Source organism: Argentina silus (genome assembly GCF_951799395.1).
Source record: "Argentina silus genome assembly, chromosome: 17".
NCBI lineage: Eukaryota > Metazoa > Chordata > Actinopteri > Argentiniformes > Argentinidae > Argentina > Argentina silus.
In genome coordinates this window covers 8,599,710-8,616,082 of record NC_139671.1, presented here as the reverse complement: position 1 = coordinate 8,616,082, position 16,373 = coordinate 8,599,710, and the positions used below count along the sequence as shown (strand labels likewise).

Genomic DNA, 16,373 nt, shown 5'->3' with positions numbered 1-16,373 from the left:
ATCTAGCTATATCCCTATTGAAAAATGCATCCATTATTTCTTGTTTCCTGAATCCTATTATGATTTTTTTTTTTAAAAACTAGATTCAAATCCTAGTGTCAGAGCTACTCACCCTAAACTGTTGTCCTGGAGGATCCCTTTCCTGGGAACCCAGTGGAAGTATGGCAGGAGCCTGAACCTCTCTACTCCTGTCGCTACATAGTAAAGGTTGTTCTCTAGCTCCAGTGAGCTGGATAATGGGGTCCCATCTAATGTGCACAATCTAAGGGGAAAACAAAAAAAGACCAGTAATGTTGGTATTTGTCCAACCATCATTGCTTGGATGATTACTGAAAAGCAAAGCCTATGTACCTGTGTACCGCTCCAGTCCGAAGGTGCACTTTCTCTGTTACCATGGCCAGCACCCTCTCCCAGTTTCTCAGAGTATACTTTGGTATCAATATCCGAGCTGGAGGGACCAAGATATCTCCATTGGTAAAAACACTACAAAACAACACAACAACAACACAGCATTCAGTGCTTTGATCAAGAAGATTGTCCTCAGATAATTGGCATTTAAACTTCATGGCTAACTGTTGAGGCTTCAAAACACCATCATTTCTCCTCACAATAAAATACAATTACAATATGCTATTAACATGAAAACAGTATCATTCCACAAGGTCATCTAGCTTCCTTTTCAATGGTAAATGTGCAGGCATTGCTGACTGTATACTACGAGATGTATGGTGTGTCTTAAATACAAATGGCTTTGCAATTCCGATTCAATCTCAATTGAATCAGTTCAATGAGGCATGGGTGCACTGTTCTATTAGCTTGGCTCATGATGGAATCTATTACTAATGGAGTGTTTTTGAGTGTGCCATTAGTGCAGGACAACTGGGAAATCGGTACTGACTTGATAGCGCATGACTCATGTAGAATCTTCCTCCATCGTGCAGGAACAATTATTCGGCTATGGACCACTGGCTTTATCTGCCAGGAAGAATGACAAAAGGATAAGCACAACTCCATGGATTCTCTTTCTCTCCCTCTCATCTTGCTTCCCTTTACCTCAATGTATTTCTAGGTCTGAATTTTATAAAGGGAGAATTGATCCCTCTTAAACCAAATGGAAAATAGTGGCTAGTGAGTGTATTGTTTTGCTGTAGTCTTTCTTTATGTGGTTTCCATTGAAATGGCAATGTGTAATTGGTCATTTTTTCAACTTTTAAATTAATTATATATAGCAATTGATTCTTGAAGAATATAGCTTAGAAATGCCTCATGAGCTTAGTTCAAATGTCATATCCCATCAGAACCCAAAATATAAACGTGTTTTACTCCATTGGTTGTAAACAATGCGATTGTAAACGAACACTGCATCAAAACACGGTTACTATATTTTCAGTCCTTGCATCCATAGCTCTGTCAATGAATTTGAGAGTGGTTACATTTCTCCAGCCCCATCCCTCAGCTGTTTACCCAAAAAGTGGCTTTGTTGTTGTTTGGATTACAAATTACACCTTAAATAGAAAAACACAGCTATAAACTGTAGCCTAATAACTGTCAGTGTAAATAAATCCCGTTTTTCTAAGTGTATAAAAGTAGCAGGAGACAAGCAACATCATTCTCATGCTCTTTTCCAGTATTCCTGATGGTGGCAGTAAGTCATTGAACAAAGCACATACAAAACCAACAAAAGCACATACCAAACCGACTGTTTGATCTTACCACTTCACTTTTCTTCTGTTGAGGCTTCTTTGTGTTGATGTGAGAGTAACTATAGGGAGCAAAATATATACTATGGAACATTCAAACTACATTTGGCTTGTTGGTGTAATTCAAAGCAAAATCCATATTTTCCTATTAATACTGAAAATGAAAATATTTGTTAGACCACCAGGCCTATCTGTCCAATGGAATATGCATTAAATGCCTACTCAAGTCTTTTGAAGCGCTCTGTCCCGCCAGCGACGTATTTCTCTCCATGCTGCAAAGTCTCCAAACTTTGAACTCTGTGTCCCTCTCTGGGTGTGTAAACACTCCTAACCGCTCCGAACGGTGCTTCCACTCCTCGGGTCACGGTATTCAGAAAGCTGTCGAAGGATGACACCTGTCGTGGATTGATCACAAACCTCCTTCCCGGGAAAAATGCGTCACCGTTACGGTACACCAAGACAGTTTTGGTAGGGGAAGGGTGAACACGGGACGCTCTGCCTGGAGCTACAGACATGTCTCTTTTTATGCTCGCTACAAAATAAGCGTGCGCGCACAGACTAGTAAACACTCCAACCTCTCTCAGGTTTACACAGAGGTCAAATGTCAGAAGTCATTCACTTAAGGTAAGGTGATACCCTGAGGTATCTATAATCAAGGCCACAGTGTTCAGCGGACTGTGCAAGCATCTTATCAGGTGTCCCTGTTATCTGTATTGGTTTGCAGAAGTCATTTTTGTTTGTGACACACAAGATGATTGACACATTGTATCGTCATGGAAACCAATCAAGTCAATGAATGGACGTGCATACGATGTCATCATTAACCATTCTGGTAACAATCAATGGTAAGGCAACCACATGAGTAATGTTTGCGTTGTTTAGCTGATATGACGTCCTGGGGCTGCACAATGTTATTGCACAATGACTCAAATCCAGAGATTGACAATTAGGTCAAAGTATGTGTATTTTGGGATTTCCCTCCTGCCGTGACAGAGCTCCGAAGTGTGTCGTGACTATAGCCTGTTTCTAAAGTTAGCGCCCAGGGTCAAATATAAGCAAATACGTTTTAGAATCAAAAGATGTTTGAGTGGCTCGAAATCCAATAAAATCCGTTGTCCACCCCGGAAACTAGCAACATTGCTCCTAGCTATATCTGGCATTACTTTCCCAAATGGTCCAAGAATTACTAACGTCACCAGTCGATGCATCCGTTCTTTGAGTCTTTTGTTCTCTTCAAGAAAACTGGTTGGCTTGTACCTTTAACAATGTAGGTGGTAACAATGTCACAGTATAATGTAATCATTTTTTAAACTTGTGAATCGAAAATGAAAATGAAGATCACAGTTACTGTAGGCTACAGTATTTGGCACCTTACTCATCTGATTCTCATTGCATAGTCTCAGTCAAGATACAATAAACGTGTTTCACAGTTTCATTGATTAGATAGGCTACATCTTTATTTTCAGCTTCAGATTCACATGTTGCATTTCAGCAGTTTATTGCCATAAATGAGCTCTCCATACTTAATTTACACTCTTTACTGTAATGTACTATGGCATATTTGCTCAGTCAGTATCACAGTTTAGAGGTTTGTCTTGGATTGTTTGTAGTGGAGGTCGGGGTCGGTTGACCCCAGAGTCTCAGCCTACTGACTCCTCCATCTGGGGCAATAACCAGACGCACATGAGTGACAGCTTGGGACAGTGCCAGAGAGTTGTCTGAGTAGAAGTGTCTGTGATGGGGCTGAAGCTAGATAAGAACAGAAACAGCGATTAAGTATTTAATATTGTGGAAGTATTGTAGCAGTTTATTATGATTGGAATCATTGGCTGTAGTTGTGGTTTTGGAGCGAAATAATAAAATCATGCATGAATCAATCATCAATGCATGAAGAGAACAGAACAGTTGGCCGGACTATGGGCTTGTCTGACTGCCTTGGCAGACATCCAGAGTGGCAGACGTTTCACTTTACAGAAACTTGGGTGTGATTCAAACACATTAGAGAGAGAGAGAGAAGTGTTGAATCACAAAACCTCTTCGATAAGACAGATACCATTATGGTTGCCAAGACCTAATTTGATTTATTCATTATACACACTCAGTGTTGTTTAACTTACTGAATGGCTTTGAAACACACATTAGCATTGCTTCCCATCTGTCTGAAATATGGGCATTTGCTGTATACTTAACTAATTAATTAGAATGCAGAAAAAATTGTGTCATTAAAAACAACAGGTATATTTACATATGGAAACGTCTGGGCATTAAATGGAGGAAATTTCAGGGAAACATACTTTCTGAGGGGGCAGAAGCAGCTGCCACTTGCCACTGTTCCACTTGCTGCTTACACACTGTCCCTCCTCATCAGGGGTCAGGCAGCATGCTTCAATCTTACAGGAGTCTGGGAAGTTTCCTGCATGTTGACATCACATGAGACAGAGAGACAGGAACACATGAACTGTCTGGTCGGATAACTAATGTCTTAGTAGACTATACGGTGGACTGGTGTGTTTACGACAGGCTACAGAGACACAATGCCGATGTTTCCAGTTTCGTAACCTGTAACCTCACTCATTACATTGTAATAACATGTAATCCAGCCTGTAACATTGTAACTTGGCAGGGTGGTGCCAATACTGGAGGTACAGTGGTTCAGTGAGGTGTAAAGAGTGTGGACGAGAGGCTGGCTGATTACTCTACCTCTGAAGTGGTTGGTGTCTATCTCAATGTTGCTGATGAGGCCAGGATGACCCAGTCTGAACACTGCCCACTCGTAGCCTGGCACCTGCAGGATGCCCTTCTCATCCACCTGAGGACCAGAGCATCCAATCAACAGATGACGTGACAGTTCTACAAGCACGGGCCAAACTGGGAGCTCTGAGCCTGGATCTGACTGTACCTTCAGGTCTCTGGGTCTGTCTAGCCGGCGGGCTGTCTCCCAACCATCCCCCATGTTGGCAGCCCTCCCCAACCCTGTAAAGGTATGATCTTAGATTAGTTTGAGGAACACGGAAGACAAAATGGGTGTATGTTTTTTATGTCTCTGTTGAGAGGAAATGTCCTTCTTTGGGATGGATATTCTGTATTGTTCATTACTGATGTTGTGAATTAACAATGAGCTTTGGGACTATTGCCAATTTGCTCCAGACATGATTGAAACAGTAGACGCACAGACCTGTCACTTAATTCCTCAATGAGAGATTGCTTAATTCAAAGTACACAGATGGCTAAATTAATCCTGATGGGGATATTTCAATTATAGTAGTGGTAAATTGAATGTTGCAATCTTACTTTGTTCCTTTTTATTTCAGTACTCCAAAGAGTTTTTGGTTCTTGCTTATTAGGATAATAGCAGCCTTTCTGAAAGGTTTACAAATTCCAGGTTGACGTGATGGTATACCTATCATATTTCGTGGGTGACCAAAGTGGGCATCGCTGTACCCCAGACAGACTCCACCATTGGCCAGCGCTATCAGGTCCACCTGATCCTGTGTGGACACTACAGACCAGTCTTTCTGCCCCACACCATATGCCCTCAGCCTAGCGATCCCTCCATCTGAAAACATGCACGGATGCACAAGCACAGACCCATTATCAAGAAATATCTATTTGTTATTGTAGTGTGTGTATGTCATAGGACAGAGGCAGTTGGAGGTGTAACCTGGGTACATGTTGAGCCGTAGGTGTGTGACTCTGGCGGAGGAGGTAACGGGGAAATAGTTATGACAGGTGTCCAAGTATCCAGGCTTCAGCTCTGTCACAGGAACTAGCTCCTCCCACGACTCAGAGCATAGCTGTCAATCATGAATCACAGATCATTGATCGTGTGTGTGTGTGTGTGTGTGTGTGTGTGTGTGTGTGTGTGTGTGTCCGTGAATGGAACTAAACAAACAGTATACCTTAGCTACTGTCTCAAACTGACTCTCAGAAGCAGCCATGCCAGTACGGTCTCCTTCTAGGGTCAATGCTGGGGGCTCATCTGGTCAGACAGACAAAGCACAGGTACATGGATGGAGATCGGTCTCGCTTTTCATAAGAAAATTCTTAGTCAAAATCTATATGTTATAGGCTCATGCGTACCCAGACAGGCAGCCTGAATGGAGGCAGAGGGGGAGTAGTTTCCGGTAAAGAAGGACGTGTCCACATCCAGCCCATGGATGATCCCAGGTACACCCAGTTGGATAATGCACCAGTCATGACCTTCCAGAGATACCACACAACATGAGGCTCTCATCCTTCATTTGGATTTTCTGCATTTTCCTCACAAATTAAATGATTGTATTTCTTGTATCTTTATATGTCTCTTCAAGGCTAAATTATACAGTAGAGATAGGACTCATATACCTGGTATTCTTTTTCTCCTGGTCTCCCAGCCATCCATCCATTTCCCATACTCAGTGAATGCAGATGCTATGAACTCTGGTGCTTCACGCTTCCAACCATAAGCAGTAAATTTAAAAAAAACAAAGGAATCTATGTAAAGATGTGAATGACAATATGCAATAAATTACCTACTTCAGTAATGTACACATGATATTATAAACAAATCCACTATACCTTCAAAAGATTTCTAGCTGGTGCAAACCATTCATCTGTAGCAAAAAGAACCTTGGACGATAGTAAGAACATGGTTATAAGACTCATGTAAAAAATTATTAATATCTCTAAAGCTAGACATCTTGTTTTGTATCGCAAGTAAAATGTCAAGCTAATATCTATTTTGAGAGACTCACCTTCCCACCAGCTGTTTCGCAGGCCAAGTTATTAAATTGCAGAAAGTCTGGTAGACCAGTGACCATTTTCACAGCTTTTCGGTCTGCCATGTTTTGGTATTTAATACAATTTGCTTTCCATAGATGTAATTCAAACCAAAATGATGCAATCAATGTCCATACAATGAAATATGAAATATTCTACATTATTTATGTGTGCATGAGCTTACAACAACAGGTCCCCTTCAAATAATTAGCCTCTACTGGTGCAGGCAATTTTCTACAAACTCACAAGGGCAAAGTTCAGTGACTGTGCAGTTGGTGACAGGAGTCGTGTTTAGTGAAGGGGGTGGGGCTGGGAAATATGCATTCATTACAAATTCTTCTGGCTTTTGTCTCTCATGATCACACCACTCATGGCCATCTTACCAATACAGTGCTTTATTTACAGCACCACATGGATAGCCCATGTTATTACCACACACTAGCCTGTGCTTCATCAACAGCCCAAATTTGCTTATCAAAATCAGCGCGCTTTGTCTGAAGTGCCTCATTTGGGTAGATAATGGTGTAGAGTGCAGTGAATCAATAACTTATTGTAGTTAAAGTAAACTGTATATAATCCTTCACTGACATTGGGAGACGCAAATATTTGAAACCCTAAGTGAAATGTCACCCAGTATATTGTCATGCATTCCCCAAAATCTTAATTCTAAACAAAACCAGTTGGCTCCCCCTATCGGTAGGTGGCAACTCCATTAACAGAAAGGCTATACATATGTGAGGCATGTGTCAAGCAATACATGTACATTTCTGCAACCATTTTCTCTGATAACCCCTTCAAACGAACACAGGAGAGCAATGACAGTAAACAAATTTATTTTGTCATCTGCAGTTTTACAATTGGAATTCAGGGAATTCAAAAACGACGTCTTTGCCTGTGAGCTTCTTGTAGACACCGGAGAAGGTCTCAACCTGAAAACAGAGGGACACTTATTACAAAACAGCTATACACTTAATCACATTAACACAGCAAATATATGCAGGTTAACAAAACACAATTGTTAAAAAAAAAAAAAAGAACAAAAAAGAGACATGTGGCAATTGATAAATTCTACAGACATTTGACAGGTGTGCAATCCATTTACCAAAACACAAAATGTTATACACTGCATGGTTTAGCTCCCCAGAAATATCCCAAAGGGCTCTGGGAAGATGTAGGAATATACAGAACGCCGTCCTCGCCAGCCCGAGGGCCGGGGACAAAGCTTGCTCTCCAACGTCGTGGAACGGGACTGTACGTCACAGCACAATGAAGTGCTACGCTCCCATACGCCACAAGAACAGAGCCATGTGAGAGCAACCTCACCGGATGTCCACGTTGTTGGGGGGGGGGGGGGGGGGGGGGGGACTGGCAACCTCTGCTACAGGACACTCACTTTGTGTTCAACGTTGTTTTGCTGAGCCTTGTCAAGGTGGACCTTGATGAGCCGACTGCTGTCCAGTTTCACACGAATCCTCTTGCCAACAATCTCACTGGGGAAGACCAGGTCTTCAAGGATGGCATCATGCACAGCAGTCAGAGTACGGCTGGAGAAAATAAAAATCACATCTTGTATCAGACAGATGAACAAAATGACAATTCATCAGTTTCCCCAGTACTCCCACTTCTCAAGACATTGTCCAAATACATTTGTACTCTGCATGGTTTAGCTCCCCAGAAATATCCCAAAGGGCTCTGGGAAGATGTAGGAATATACAGAACACCGTCCTCGCCAGCCCGAGGGCCGGGGACAAAGCTTGCTCTCCAACGTCGTGGAACGGGACTGTACGTCACAGCACAATGAAGTGCTACGCTCCCATACGCCACAAGAACAGAGCCATGTGAGAGCAACCTCACCGGATGTCCACGTTGGGTCCAAACACAGTGCCATTACAGCGGCTCCAGATATGGTACAGCTAGTACACAGGCATGTGTGGTGACATCTTACCTTCTGGGACGCTTCTGCTTATTCTTGATGCGGCTTTTCCTGGTTGGTTTGGGCAGGATTCTCCTCTGCAAGTAAAAAAACCCTTTGGTTAAATTTAGAGACATTCAAACAAACTGAAAGAAACTGACAATGATTAGTCATGTACACTGCATGGTTTAGCTCCCCAGAAATATCCCAAAGGGCTCTGGGAAGATGTAGGAATATACAGAACGCCGTCCTCGCCAGCCCGAGGGCCGGGGACAAAGCTTGCTCTACAACGTCGTGGAACGGGATTGTACGTCACAGCACAATGAAGTGCTACGCTCCCATACGCCACAAGAACAGAGCCATGTGAGAGCAACCTCACCGGATGTCCACGTTGATATTTAACAACCATTACAATGGACTAAAATGCCTCTAAATTAGGTTCCCCAAACAAATCTACACAGTGGGGCTATACTGCATGGCTTTAAGTGAGTGTGACAGTAGGGCATGATTAAAATCACTCAGCATCGATGGCCCTGCAGAGTCCATGCACATAGCTCAGGCCCTGCAACTCATGGAAATCAAGACAGCCGCATCCTTACCTGTGCAACGAAAACAACGTGTTTGCCGCTGAATTTCTTTTCCAGCTCCCTCACGAGCCGCACCTGAATCTTCTGGAAGGATTTCAGCTGGGGCACGGGCACGAAGATGATGATTGCTTTCCTGCTACCACCAACTTCGATTTCCTGAGGGAGATGTAACATTTCAATAACATCACAGAGGCAACGTGTCAATGTAACACTTTTAGAGCAACAAATGTAGAGGGCATTGGACTATGCAGCTTGTTGGGTTAAGAAGCTGGCTGAATGAAAATTGTGCACTGCATGGTTTAGCTCCCCAGAAATATCCCAAAGGGCTCTGGGAAGATGTAGGAATATACAGAACGCCGTCCTCACCAGCCCGAGGGCCGGGGACAAAGCTTGCTCTACAACGTCGTGGAACGGGATTGTACGTCACAGCACAATGAAGTGCTACGCTCCCATACGCCACAAGAACAGAGCCAGGTGAGAGCAACCTCACCGGATGTCCACGTTGACCACAATTCACAACACAAATTAGAAACAAACGCCTCAGCTCATTCAGTTAACTTGAGTCACTATTACATTCCCATCTCAGACCCACACGTAAGTGATGTTTACAGTCAAACTGTGCAGTAGGATGGAGTGTCCGTCACCTTTGCTGCAGTGATGTTCAGCTCCCTCAGCTGTGCCTTCAAGTCAGAGTTCATCTCCAGCTCAAGCAGAGCCTAGAAAGAAGAATAAGTTAGCAATGCAATTGACAAAACCAGCGAGTTGAAAAATATATATGGAGTGACGCACTGACTGGTTGTTTGTAGCCACCTTACCTGGGAGATCCCAGACTCGAACTCGTCTGGCTTTTCGCCATTGGGCTTCACGATTTTGGCGCTGGTACTGAACATGGCCTGTCTAAAATGAGAGGGACACAAGAACACAACTTTGAGCCACCATTGGTCATTAACTGCTTGTGATGCAGACAATATGATCATCCATGCTGCCTCCGTCACACCACTAGACATGCCATGCCATCATCATGCTAGTTAATATAGCTAGTTGCAATCCCAGAAGAATAACGCGTTGCAACTGGCTACACGTTTTCCATACACCAAGGGACGTGGTGAACAAGCTAGTTGTTTACAAATCAAGTAAAGCAGTACGCTAGCTGACAAGTCCCCTTCCAAGCAAATTTAGCCACCTGGCTAGCCATGACATTCAACGGCGGTTCACTTGCTAACTTAGCTAGCTAGTCGAATGGCTAGCAGCAATAGCAATTTCACATTAGCAAGTACACTTTAATGGACAAGATTTAAGGTAAAGCAGCCGACAGGTCACTGCGAAATAGTCAATGGTCAAGGGATCAAATGACTCGCATGTCGCTGTATTAGCAATCCTTACAGGCACACATGGGCCTAAAATAATAGCTTGAGTCCTTCCTTCCATTTCATTCACGCCAGCTATCCTTGTTGAAACGCTTCATATTATAAAGGAAGACAGCCATCCGAAATCAGAAATAGAGTTATCTAACGCATCAAAGGTCTAACATGGTATATGGTACAAAGACCAAAGGATTAAAGGCACATTTCCGACATTTAGACAGAAAACTCGGAACGGTGTAAAAATTTTCATGACCAACCTCAGTCAACGACGGCCAGGGAAGAGACCGGAACATCGCGAGAGGTCGATTAAAACACGTTGTAGTGATGAACCATGGGAACACGGAAATGTGTTTTTCAATATTTACTTCCTACCAGTAGAGGGCGCATGCTGTTATTAATCAAAGCCTCATATATGTCATGGTGAAACAAATCAGTAGTTAATTACAGTGGCAACAGAGAAAGAAGCAGTATGTCTTATAGTTATACTTGAATCGTTATCTCGTTGTTTGTTTGATCAAGTATTTCATTGAGACAGTCAATGGCAACAGAGAGCTAGCAAACTCAGCTGCTAGCTAGCTACTTCTTACTAAGCGTTTGTTGTTGGCTGGCTAGATCAGCTAGCTCGTCACACTCGTAGACGTACCTGTGTATGCTAAACATGTAATGGCAGCTGGTAAATAGTTTTCCTTGTATTTGAATCAAGACTTTACAATGCTCGTTTGCTAGGTAGGTACTGCCACTTCTAAATAGTTGCTGATGTGAGTGATGTTAAGATTGACTGGTCTTTATAGTATAGTACGCAGGGCAGTGTGCATTGGCACAGAGGACATGGCGAAAGGTAAATTCTATTACGCTGTGAGGAAAGGAATCAAACCCGGAGTTTACAAAACTTGGTGAGTTGTGTAGCTACAGCGGTACTGGTACTAGTATGTGCGTTCAAACACCTCTTATGTGTACACAGTATTATGTCCCGTTTCTTGTCCCCGGTTTGAAGTCGCAATTTGTTTGCTTTTCAGGGACGAATGTAAGAACCAAGTAGACAAGTTCACATCTGCAAGTTACAAGAAGTTTGCCACGGAAAAGGATGCCTGGGCTTTTGTCAGAAGCAAAACAGGATTTATATCCCCGAATGTGATAGATGGTAGATATGTTACTTTTGTCCAAGGCTTATAGGACTCTGGTGACATGAACATGCATGTGCTGCTGTTACAGCTCACTGGCTCTAGGAATGGGCAGTCTTCTTCATGTCAAAGAATTCAACTAGTGCACCATACAACTGTGTACTGGTGTATTTGCCTGAATGGCAAATAGCCTCTAACCTGGCATGGCTGATTCAGACCTATAGTCTCAGTCAAGATGTTATGATCAACACCTATTGCCCTTGTTCAACTGTACATATCATATTAATATTCATCTCATGTATATTCACTTATTATATTCATTTATTTATACTCACTGTAATACCATACACTGTCTACAGTATCATGTCTTTTGCGCTATACGGTTAGATGCCAAACTACATTTCGTTGTCTCAGTACTTGTACTCTGTGCAATGACACTAAAGTTGAATCTAATCTATTCTAATGATCATTCAGGAACAGAGAGCTGTGAGACACCACTTCCTAAAAGGGCACCAGAGGCCCTTGAGTATATTCCGATTGGTCAGAAGAGGCCCTATAGAGACGTGGATGAGGTGTCCCCTGCCAAACGAGTCAAACACTCAGAGGGGGGATCTCAAGACAGCTGCTCTGCCTCAGGGAGCACCGATGGATTCACATACATGGGTAAACGTTCCCCTCATGTAACTATTGCTGCAAGATGAAGTCAAACAGCTTCTCTGTTGAAGGCCTATCAATTCCAATGCTGTTAACTGACATGTTTCTTTTTTGTAAACAAGTGAAGTTGATGACGAAGTTAAGGTGACTATTTTGAGACTGTTCCTCCAGGGGATGCAGTCGTGGTGTACACAGATGGCTGCTGTTCAGGAAATGGAAGAAAGGGGGCCCTAGCTGGAATCGGGGTGTACTGGGGACGCGACCATCCTCTGTGAGTGGACCTAGGTCTAGATTAGATTAGATTAGATTAGATTAGAATAGATTAGATTCAACTTTGTTGTCATTGCACAGAGTACAAGTATTGAGACAATGAAATGTAGTTTGGCATCTAACGCAAAAGACATGAAATGGTATTACAGTGAGTATAAATACATGAATATAATAAGTGAATATACATGAGATGAATATGATCAATATGATATGTACAGTTGAACAAGGGCAATAGGTCTTGAGCTATGTTACATATATGTAAGATGTATAATTAGAGACCAATATAATAAATGTGGTATGTGCAAACAAGCAGTAGTGCAAAAGCTCAAACTGTCATGAAACCTGAAGCGCGTTGGTCATACATGCAAGACCTCAAGTTGACATTCTTCTCTATAGAAATGTAGCTGAACCACTGGATGGAAGACAGACAAACCAGAGAGCAGAATTGCAGGCCAGTACTGTTTAGTCATATGTGGGGGAATCATTTGTTTTATAGACTTCCTCATCCCATCTCTACTTCCAGTGCTTTGTTGTTTCCAGTCATCTGTCATGTTTTCTTCTGTCGTATTATCTGCACTGCACTTCTCCATGATGTTTTCAATCCTGATTTTTTGTTTCTGCATGACACACAGGCAGCCTGTAAAGCCTTGCAACAGGCCAAAGAGATGAATATCAAGAAGTTGGTTCTCTACACAGACAGCAAGTTCACCATTAATGGTATGTACTACTTAAAAACCCCTATAGACACCACACTAACAAGGACATAAGTAAATGTTGCATGGGTTCATGTGATGCTGCTGACATGATTCAGCAACTGAATGACTATTATGTACTGTGCCCTGCGTAAGTAATGGGACAGTGAAGCATCTTTTCTTCTTTCAGCTCTACACTTCAAAAGTTTGGATTGTAAATCAAACAATTATAATGAGGTTAAAGTATAAATCAGCTTAAAGTAAGGTTAAAGTATACCTACCTCCTGGAGAGTGTTCCTGATCTGTGGGACAGTTGTTTTGGGGGTTTTCTTAATTATGGTGAGCATTCTTCGGTCATCCACTGTAGAAGTCTTCCATGGCCTATCAGCCTGTTTGCGATTGCTGAGCTCACCAGCGCTTTTAAAAAAAAAAAATTCTGTTGATTTTGGCAAGCCTACAGTGTTGTTTCGATGTTAATGTTTCTGATAGTTTGTTTCAGATTTTTTCAGCCTACTAATGGTTTCCTTGACTTTCATTGAAACCTTGTTGGTCCTCATGTTGACAGACACCAATAGGAAACTAAAGCCTAGAATCAATACTAGACATTGACAGCTCTCATATGCCTGCACAAATGATGTGACGGAACACACTTAGCAGAAACACCTGTCAAGCCAATTGTCCCATTACTTTTGGGTATCCTAAAATAGGGTTAGGGTTGTCATTTCTTAATGGTGAAACCAATATACAAATGGTATCAAATAAAAGCTGAGAATCTCTACTTTAACCTCATAGTAACGGTTTGATTTAAAATCCAAACTTTTGGAGTGTAGAAGAGTGTAAAAGAAGAAAAAATGCTTCATGGTCCCATTACTTACGCATTACTTACACTGTATTTCCTTCAGGCGTCACCAGCTGGGTGAAGAAGTGGAAGCTGAATGGCTGGAAGCTCAACTCTGGTGGGCAAGTCATCAACAAAGAAGACTTTGAACAACTTGACAAGTTAAACGCGGAGCTAGAGGTTGTATGGGTAAATATCAATGATGTTTTACTACATACAGCATTAATTAAGGCCTCCACATCGGAGATGCTCTACTTCTTTCAAGAACCATAAAAGAGTTGCTGTAATGTCTCCCCTCTCTCTCTCTCTCTCTCTCTCACTCTCACTCTCACTTTCTCTCTCTCTCTCACGCACGCTAACTCTCTCTCTCGCTCTCTTCCTTCTCTGTGTCTTCTCTCTCCAGTTGCACATTCCTGGCCATGCTGGGTACGAAGGGAACGAGATGGCTGACAAGCTGTCCAGAGATGGAGCAGCAAAGCACTTGCATTAGCCAAAGGATTGATCATAACAGGAGACATTTTTTTTAAGAATATGACATCTGAATGGGCTATGGGAGCTACTTGTTTTCTTTTCCGGCAATATTATTTTGTATTACTAATGTAATCGCCCGAGTCTGTTTCAGGCCAATATTCTATCGAATTTACACCGTCTTTGTTCATTTGTTTTCATTAATAAAGTCTAAGGTATCTGCACAGTATTTTTAGTTGTTGCTTCTGTGTTGATACATTATTTCAGCTTTTACTTGTACCATTTAATGAATAACACTTCTGTGTCGCAGATTGATTACGTTTTGATAATGCACAGGGTACCCGACACAAACTGTAATACGCTCTTCAGACAGTAGGTGGAGCTCTAGCTCATTTTTCAGAGCATGATGATGGCTCAGAATAGAACTGGATCTCTGAATCACATTCCTCCATCGTCTGGAGAAAGATGTCTCCCATAGAAACCCATTCTCATTCACATGTACTGTGTGCCATGAAACTATTGTTACTTATGAAATGACAGTATACTATAAGCAGTGTATACTAAGAATTGGCGATTATTGGACCATTGGATCAAATGCAAATACATGACCAATTGGTTATCACAACACTTCTACGTGCCAGTTATTTTTTTCCCACAATGGGATCAGATTTTTGTGAAATTCCCCATGACATTTAAAGGTGCAATATTCCATCTTCCTCACTAGGATAGTCAGATATGGGCAGATATGTTTCAGTCTTCTGTACGTGTCTTCCCCTCTATTCAGTAAGCTGCTGTCTAGACAGTAGGCCTACGTGTGTGAGAAAATAATGACAGCTCTAGCAGTTGAGAGAAAAAGACCTGCATGCCCTTTCCCCTCAATGAGGCTGGTAGTGGTGGCAACCTGAGCACCTAGGACTAAGTGTGCCCGCGTCTGACCTTCATTGTTAGCACTCGCCTAGTGTGGAGAGATGTGTAACCCAGCCTGGAGGAGACATGTGAGAGATACAACCGCTGCAGTCAGAGGTCACTCTGAGACGCGGGGAAGAGGGGTCAGAATGCTTCACCCCGCCATGGCTGCAGCTCGTTAAGGCTTCATCTCAGCACATTTGCCTCCTCAGCAGATATGCCCAGCCTGCGGCCCTGTGCTCATCTGTTTCATACCCCCCCCACCCCCCCCTCCATCCATTGGTCTATGGTGTCTAACCAGTTTGAGAGCAGTGGGCATTGTGCTAATCTGATCATACATTACTTTAGAAGGTTGACTGCCACTGTGAAATATGGGGTGCAAAACACCCAGAGCACTAAGGGAAATCCCGATCCATGTGAATAAATTGTCATCTGTTGTTTTCTGTGTATGATCAAAAACTAGAAGCTTTGCTCTTGTGAGAGGCCAACAGAGGAATATATGAGGCCATTTATAAGTCTGAGATGCAGGGGAGGAGTAGACTGAACCACTCCCAGTCATTACCACACATCTGCTAGATGCTGTTCGGAGATTGTCAGCAGCAGACTCTTGTCTTGTACATTAGAAGATGCACAGGGTATTATTTTCCAACCAATCCAGCGATCATGTGTGTTACTGTGGGCCCCTTTGTGATAGGACATCAAGGGAAACCACACTTGGTGCAGGCAGAGGGAGTCACAATCATACACATTGGCAGACGCTTCTGTGGAGAGAAGTCACCTCCTAACAGAACTGACATCTGTTTCCATGACAGCTGTCTGGATCAGCCTAACTAGCCTTAGAACTAATGCGGTCGTTTGATATGGCAGGAGAAAAAGACACACTCTGTCAGTAATACTCGCTCTGTTATTGTTTGGTTTCGTGAATCTAAAGGACTCAAACAACAAGTTTGTTTTTGTCATCTCAGCAGGCCAAGCTAATGTCTTTCAACCTGCTGTCATGATTGGATATTAATTGGAGGTTGAGAAATAAGGGGAAGCATGAAGAGAACTGGAGGTAAACAATTCTGAGATAGAGAGACTTCATACACAAGGAGAAGAAAGGA

General features: G+C 42.5%; 4 protein-coding genes across 5 annotated transcripts in view; 1 reads left to right on the top strand and 3 right to left on the bottom strand.

Moving 5' to 3' along the window:
• The window catches only part of LOC310818066 (doublecortin domain-containing protein 2C-like), a gene marked incomplete at both ends in the record, with an annotated part of 19,360 nt that extends 17,145 nt beyond the window's left edge, over window positions 1-2,215 (bottom strand). The window contains 5 exons of the mRNA XM_083688826.1: window positions 113-262; window positions 352-483; window positions 899-975; window positions 1,714-1,762; window positions 1,923-2,215. Coding sequence (XP_083544952.1) covers window positions 113-262; window positions 352-483; window positions 899-975; window positions 1,714-1,762; window positions 1,923-2,215 — 701 coding nt within the window. The remainder of the gene's footprint in view (window positions 1-112; window positions 263-351; window positions 484-898; window positions 976-1,713; window positions 1,763-1,922) is intronic.
• A 1,060-nt stretch (window positions 2,216-3,275) lies between these two features.
• allc (allantoicase) lies at window positions 3,276-6,523 on the bottom strand (the record flags this gene model as incomplete). Its single annotated transcript, XM_083689040.1, has 11 exons — window positions 3,276-3,449; window positions 3,995-4,113; window positions 4,401-4,509; window positions 4,600-4,673; window positions 5,101-5,256; window positions 5,362-5,494; window positions 5,600-5,679; window positions 5,781-5,900; window positions 6,045-6,132; window positions 6,258-6,308; window positions 6,434-6,523. The coding sequence occupies 11 exons, from the start codon at window positions 6,521-6,523 to the stop codon at window positions 3,276-3,278; spliced, it is 1,194 nt and encodes a 397-aa protein (XP_083545166.1).
• Window positions 6,524-7,274: 751 nt separating this feature from the next.
• rps7 (ribosomal protein S7) lies at window positions 7,275-10,609 on the bottom strand. Its single transcript, XM_083689043.1, has 7 exons — window positions 10,579-10,609; window positions 9,773-9,854; window positions 9,602-9,673; window positions 8,970-9,113; window positions 8,404-8,468; window positions 7,852-8,002; window positions 7,275-7,387 (listed from the first exon to the last, which is right to left on the bottom strand). The coding sequence occupies exons 2-7, from the start codon at window positions 9,845-9,847 to the stop codon at window positions 7,310-7,312; spliced, it is 585 nt and encodes a 194-aa protein (XP_083545169.1). The 5' UTR covers window positions 9,848-9,854; window positions 10,579-10,609; the 3' UTR covers window positions 7,275-7,309.
• Window positions 10,610-10,706: 97 nt separating this feature from the next.
• rnaseh1 (ribonuclease H1) lies at window positions 10,707-14,593 on the top strand. Of its 2 annotated transcripts, none has more exons than XM_083689041.1 (8): window positions 10,707-11,214; window positions 11,338-11,462; window positions 11,917-12,105; window positions 12,268-12,367; window positions 12,763-12,817; window positions 12,999-13,083; window positions 13,961-14,085; window positions 14,300-14,593. In XM_083689041.1, exons 1-8 carry the CDS (start codon window positions 11,087-11,089, stop codon window positions 14,384-14,386), a joined length of 894 nt encoding a protein of 297 aa, XP_083545167.1. In that variant the 5' UTR covers window positions 10,707-11,086; the 3' UTR covers window positions 14,387-14,593. The 2 variants fall into 2 exon arrangements, with proteins under 2 accessions (XP_083545167.1, XP_083545168.1); XM_083689042.1 differs by having other exon boundaries at window positions 12,763-12,821; window positions 13,003-13,083.
• The last annotated feature ends 1,780 nt before the right edge of the window (window positions 14,594-16,373 follow it).

Bases quoted from the DNA above. Each gene is read 5' to 3' on its own strand.
- rnaseh1 (XM_083689041.1), top strand. From the start codon at position 11,087: ATGTTAAGATTGACTGGTCTTTATAGTATAGTACGCAGGGCAGTGTGC. The intron at 11,215-11,337 runs GTGAGTTGTGTA...TTTGCTTTTCAG, and splicing joins CCCGGAGTTTACAAAACTTG to GGACGAATGTAAGAACCAAG. The intron at 12,106-12,267 runs GTAAACGTTCCC...CTGTTCCTCCAG, and splicing joins CGATGGATTCACATACATGG to GGGATGCAGTCGTGGTGTAC.
- rps7 (XM_083689043.1), bottom strand. From the start codon at position 9,847: ATGTTCAGTACCAGCGCCAAAATCGTGAAGCCCAATGGCGAAAAGCCA. The intron at 9,114-9,601 runs GTGACGGACACT...CATCTCCCTCAG, and splicing joins TGAACATCACTGCAGCAAAG to GAAATCGAAGTTGGTGGTAG. The intron at 7,388-7,851 runs GTGAGTGTCCTG...CTCTGTTTTCAG, and splicing joins AAAACAACGTTGAACACAAA to GTTGAGACCTTCTCCGGTGT.